Source organism: Sinocyclocheilus grahami, unplaced genomic scaffold, assembly GCF_001515645.1.
Source record: "Sinocyclocheilus grahami isolate Dianchi unplaced genomic scaffold, SAMN03320097.WGS_v1.1 scaffold337.1, whole genome shotgun sequence".
In the NCBI taxonomy this organism is placed as follows: Eukaryota; Metazoa; Chordata; class Actinopteri; order Cypriniformes; family Cyprinidae; genus Sinocyclocheilus; species Sinocyclocheilus grahami.
The window spans coordinates 908,615-914,614 of record NW_015505516.1 but is presented as its reverse complement, the minus strand read 5'-3'; the positions used below and the strand labels follow the sequence as shown (position 1 = coordinate 914,614).

General features: G+C 36.6%; 1 protein-coding gene across 1 annotated transcript in view; it reads left to right on the top strand.

Moving 5' to 3' along the window:
- Nucleotides 1-6,000, top strand: part of LOC107602881 (UDP-glucuronic acid decarboxylase 1-like) — a 70,269-nt gene that overhangs the window by 43,368 nt on the left and 20,901 nt on the right. Inside the window, exon 7 of the mRNA XM_016295491.1 lies at nucleotides 1,509-1,568. Within this exon, the coding sequence (XP_016150977.1) occupies nucleotides 1,509-1,568 (60 nt within the window). The remainder of the gene's footprint in view (nucleotides 1-1,508; nucleotides 1,569-6,000) is intronic.

The window sequence follows — 6,000 nt, the reverse complement described above, 5'->3', positions numbered from 1 at the left end:
TACATTATTGTTTCTCCTCTATGCCCCGCCTTTCTGAACCGCATCAATTTTTACAAAACTCATCGGTCTGAAAAGCGAGGTGATTGGCCAGCTTTCCAGTGCATTGTGATTGGCCGGAAATGTTGCCAGAAATGTTATGTCCCTTACCATATTGTGAAATGTTACGCAAATCTTCCCACATCGTGACGTAGACATGTGGGGGCATGTTAGAATGAGCCGTTTTTGGTAGGTGTGGTTGACTCCACTTTTATAAAGAATATCTCTTTGGATTTTAGACTTAAGTCTTTGCAACTTTACCGATCTTCTTTATGCACCAAGAGCTTGTAACACTCCAAAGAGAAAGGAAAAATTTAAATTGCATCATATGACCCTTTTAAGCAACCCAGGTTCACTGGAAATAAGTGACTCTGGCTAGTAGTGGCTACATATCTGCAAAACTGCAGATACATACATTTCACTACAGTTTCCAGCTGCAACTTTTGTTGCTTTTTACACAAATTATTACAGGGGCATATAATCAAATTTTAAAGACTTGTTTTTGCACAGTTCCTTACACAATACAATGTTATGACCTCAAAACACTTTTAATATTGTGTGTGACTTGAAAACTAACACTTTTTGATGTTTGCATCAATAACCAACTCCATATATGTTGCTTTTCTGATGCAGTAAACTTGCTCAGTAACTCACCCAGTACAGCACTGCACTTGTGTTGCTTGAATACAAGTCTCAAGAAACACAAGTCACGTAAATGAACTCAAAGGCCTGTAGAAGCAAGTTAAAATGGATGGTTGCGTCTGCAAATGCATTTTTATCTCAAGTTTGTTTTTTTTCTCACACTATCGGTTAGTGTAGGTGGTACGTTATTTTCAAATGCAAAAGAGCATTAATGTGTTGCTTGAATACAAGTCTCAAGAAACACAAGTCACGTAAATGAACTCAAAGGCCTGTAGAAGCAAGTTAAAATGGATGGTTGCGTCAGCAAATGCATTTTTATCTCAAGTTTGTTTTTTTCTCACACTATCGGTTAGTGTAGGTGGTACGTTATTTTCAAATGCAAAAGAGCATTATGCATCGGCTGTCAAAAAACCAATATCGGTCGACCACTACTGTTGTGATATGTGCATTAACTGATGTAATAAAATGTTCTACACGTACGTGTGTGTGTGTGTTTGTGTGTGTGTCAGGGAAACATAAGCTTAAATCAAATCTCAATGCATCAGTGTGTAGATAATCATTTATATTGTACATCCTGTGCATGTCCTGTTGTAATGGAGTGAATATCTAAACATTTTTCCAGCCAGTCAAAACATTTAATGAAAATAATGAGATTTTAGCACTTACGCACAAACATTAAGCTGTGAAAGGTGGATTGTTGCACACATTTTTTTCTTTGACTGATATCCTGATCGTGATATCTTTGCTTCTTCCTTGTAGCCTTTTTCTGATTGATGTCTGGTTAGATACAATTTAACAACCGATTTGCTCATGTCTCTCTCTGTTCACAGGATTGGCCAAGCGAGTCGGAGCTCGTTTGCTCCTCGCCTCCACTTCAGAAGTGTATGGAGGTACGTGTACAAATGTCTCCATTTTAATGCTAGCAGTGATTCAAAGGGAGCACTAAATATCGAGACATTTATCGGAGAGATAAACTAGCATTAATATTTATATCTCTCATAAACACACTTACACTTAAATTGCTGTGCTCCTATTGGTACTTCATTAGAAATCTGTTGTAGAAGTAGTTACGCTGCAGAACAGTTGACCCTACATTTCTGACAAATCTATCAATGTACACCTGGTTTTTGACATCAGAGACCTGTAGTCATGAAGTTTTAGCACTTTAGCTATATGTCTGTACCACATTTTGAGTTGAAATTAGGGTTGCAAAATTCCGGGATTTTTCAAGTCTGGAAACTTCCCATGGGAATTAACAGGAATTAATGGAAATAAACTGGACATTTGCAAAATTGCAGGATCTGGGGACTTAAATGTAGTTGAGAAAAAATCTTGCTGCATAATCTTGGTTAAAACAACCTGATTTAATGCAATTTCAGTTTAATTTCTACTCTACACATTGCTCAATCACATGCACACTGCTTACTGCAGGGTTATTGAGGCCACACCCCCTACATGCACTGTGCTTTCCTCCATAACATGAACAGATCATTTCTTAAATCCTGCACACAAAATATCAAAATGTCCATCCTTGGTAAGTATTCATGTAAATTACATGAATATTACAAAAAAATGTCCCTGTGCTGTGTGTAATATACTGTGCAACTAAATTAGGCTATACCATTGTAAAAACAAATACACTGACTGAACAAACCATAGACTGGAACAAACATTTAGGTGAGATAATAATAAAACAGAAGTCTAAAAATGACCCTCCCCCACACACAATCCCCTCTAATCACCTAAGCTGCGTTCACACTAGCAGCAACTTTGTCTCTGCATGTCGCCAGGGGCTGGCGATGAGGTTAACTAGTGGTCGTTTTCACTACTGGTTGCCTTGACCACGAATCAGGTTTCTTGCCGCTAAATACAAACATTTTGGAGGCAAAAGACTAAATATAATATAAATATGAATTAAATCCGTACATACAAACAAAAATGAATGAGAAACAGAGCCTACTTTTTTCCATTGTGTATGTTTATCTACGGCTGAGAGGAGAACGATCACACGAGCTCTGCCGTCTTCTTCCTATTGGCTGTCGCTTCCGAAAGTCGCTCTTCATTTGCATAAAGTTGAAGGATTCTGAACTTTGTTGCGTCGCTGGACATGCCCCATCCATCGCCAACGGCCACTGTCACACATTGTTGCTGGAAATCGCCAGCTCTCCATTGAAATGAATGGGAGTGTGTTGCTTTGTCGCTTGTTGTGTGAACGGGGCTTAAGAGGGGGATTCCCCTCCATTTTCTCTGAAGCTACACTTGCTGCATTTGAGCCCAAATACTACATCTAAGTTTTGATATTCTAAATATATTTGATCTATGGGATTCAAGTCCCCCTACATGCACTGTGCTTTCCTCCATAACATGAACAGATCATTTCTTAAATCCTGCACACAAAATATCAAAATGTCCATCCTTGGTAAGTATTCATGTAAATTACATGAATATTACAAAAAAATGTCCCTGTGCTGTGTGTAATATACTGTGCAACTAAATTAGGCTATACCATTGTAAAAACAAATACACTGACTGAACAAACCATAGACTGGAACAAACATTTAGGTGAGATAATAATAAAACAGAAGTCTAAAAATGACCCTCCCCCACACACAATCCCCTCTAATCACCTAAGCTGCGTTCACACTAGCAGCAACTTTGTCTCTGCATGTCGCCAGGGGCTGGCGATGAGGTTAACTAGTGGTCGTTCTCACTACTGGTTGCCTTGACAACGAATCAGGTTTCTTGCCGCTAAATACAAACATTTTGGAGGCAAAAGACTAAATATAATATAAATATGAATTAAATCCGTACATACAAACAAAAATGAATGAGAAACAGAGCCTACTTTTTTCCATTGTGTATGTTTATCTACGGCTGAGAGGAGAACGATCACACGAGCTCTGCCGTCTTCTTCCTATTGGCTGTCGCTTCCGAAAGTCGCTCTTCATTTGCATAAAGTTGAAGGATTCTGAACTTTGTTGCGTCGCTGGACATGCCCCATCCATCGCCAACGGCCACTGTCACACATTGTTGCTGGAAATCGTCAGCTCTCCATTGAAATGAATGGGAGTGTGTTGCTTTGTCGCTTGTTGTGTGAACGGGGCTTAAGAGGGGGATTCCCCTCCATTTTCTCTGAAGCTACACTTGCTGCATTTGAGCCCAAAGACTACATCTAAGTTTTGATATTCTAAATATATTTGATCTATGGGATTCAAGTTTAACTATTAAATATCAAAAAGGGTTTATACAGTAGCTAGCTAGCCAGTAAAATCAAGATATTAAAAATCTAAGCGAGTTAGCACTATTTCATTGACAATTTATGAGGTATAATCTAGCTCAAGCTGTGATGCTCTTCCAGTTTTCTGTTATCATATAGGGGTAAAGTACTGGTCAAACGTTTGGAAACATTACTATTTTAATATTTTAAACATTGCAAATCTTTTGCTCATCAAGCCTTCATTTATTTGATCAAAAATACAGAACAAAACAGTAATATTGTGCAGTATTACTGGTATTACAATTTAAAATATAATGTTTTTCTGTGATGCAAAGCTGAATTTTGAACATCATTACTCCAGTCTTCAGTGTCACATGATTCTTCAGAAATCATTCTAATATGCTGATTTATAATACATTTTGGAAACAGTTGTGCTGTTTAAATTTTTTTTATTATTACCTGGGAATCTTTTTTCAGGATTCTTTTTTTTTTTTTAAATAAATTAATACTTTTATTCAACAAGGATGTGTTAAATTAATAAAAAGTAATCGTAAAGACTTATGTTGTTAAAAAAGTTTTCTATTTTGAATAAACACTGTTCACAAGTTTTCATTCATCAATAAATCCTGAAAAAAGCATCACAGATTCCCCCCCCAAAGAAATCCCCCCAAAAAAATGTTTTTAATTTTTATTAGTTTGCATGCATGTGAACCTATGATCAAACAAAATGTTTATATTTATGTTTGTATATGATAGTTTTATACAGTTCCCAAAATTTCCACCAATTACTTCCCATAAAATCCTGGTAAATTTCAAACTTGGAATATTTCCAAAATTCCCCAGATGAAGTTCGCATGGAAAGTTTCCGGAAATTGTCCGCCCCTTTGCAACCCTAGTTGAAATCAAAAGCTAGAAGGGAGAGGGAAGGAGTGCTTCAGTCAATGTGAGTGTGCATGAGTCTGGAATCTGAAAAGATTTTGGTAGAGGTTGAACTTTATGGCTGTTCTATGAAATTATAAAACACCTGATCCCAATTGTGAAGAATGGTGGTGGAAGTGATGTAGTGGAGGCTGCTTTGAGTTCATCTTGAATTACCACACAAATAATGTGGCCTAAAAGGAAATAAAATATTATGGCCAAGTTGTCCATGTCAAAACTTGTAGTTTATACAATTTGGAGGCAAACGGTAAATGCAAGAATGCTTTCTCCAAGTCAGAATTCTGAAGATGTCTTCCAGAGGAGAAATCGGCTCTCAAGGCTAAGGCAATGTCCAGACAATTGTGTTTAAGTTGTTTTTGATTTATTTTCAACAAGTCAAAGAAAGAAAAATTGAACAATTCACTTGCACATCTCTTAAATAAGCAATAATTACACTGCTGAGAGGTTGTGGCACCTGAAACGACTCAACAAAGCCTTTTTCTGGTTAATCCCACATCTTGCAGCTTGCAATTGATCTTCTGCAGTTTGATGGTTGGATAATCGGCTCATTTGGGATTTGGGAATGAACACAGATCTCTGTCCATCAAGAGAGAAATGTAGCTTCCAAGTTACACGTGGTCAAGGTTTTGTTGTTTGTTTTTTAGGTTTATTCTTTTATTTGCTCTTCTCTTTAGTATCTTTAAGCTGGACAAATGGCATTCATTTCATGCAAGAAAGAAAAACTATTATCACTAGAAAATAACAGTTCCGTCAATTCAGCTGTTGGGCCATTCATTGCCTTCAAACTTTGTAAGAGCTACTATTCTTCATGATGGTTGCTTTAAATGATTGTTTGTCTGAATGTGCATAAAAAAAATCTATCCTGCTTTCACCCTAACTTCTGCTCCAGCCGTCAAAATCTGCCTTTTTACGTTAATTGAATTGCATTGAAATCCAAGTACCACTTTTTTTTTTTTTTTTTTTACTGAATAGTACAATATGTTTGAGGACATAAACAAATATAAGGACTTGCATAAGCCCTGTGCTATACTTGTGTAAGTATTATTAAGGGAATTATATCAATTGAATGTCAACTTTTATTGGTCAACTTTATTTCTCAAAATTTAAACGTGATAATGTCAATATATAATGTAATATTTTTTAGTTATAGGATATACAGCTATGTC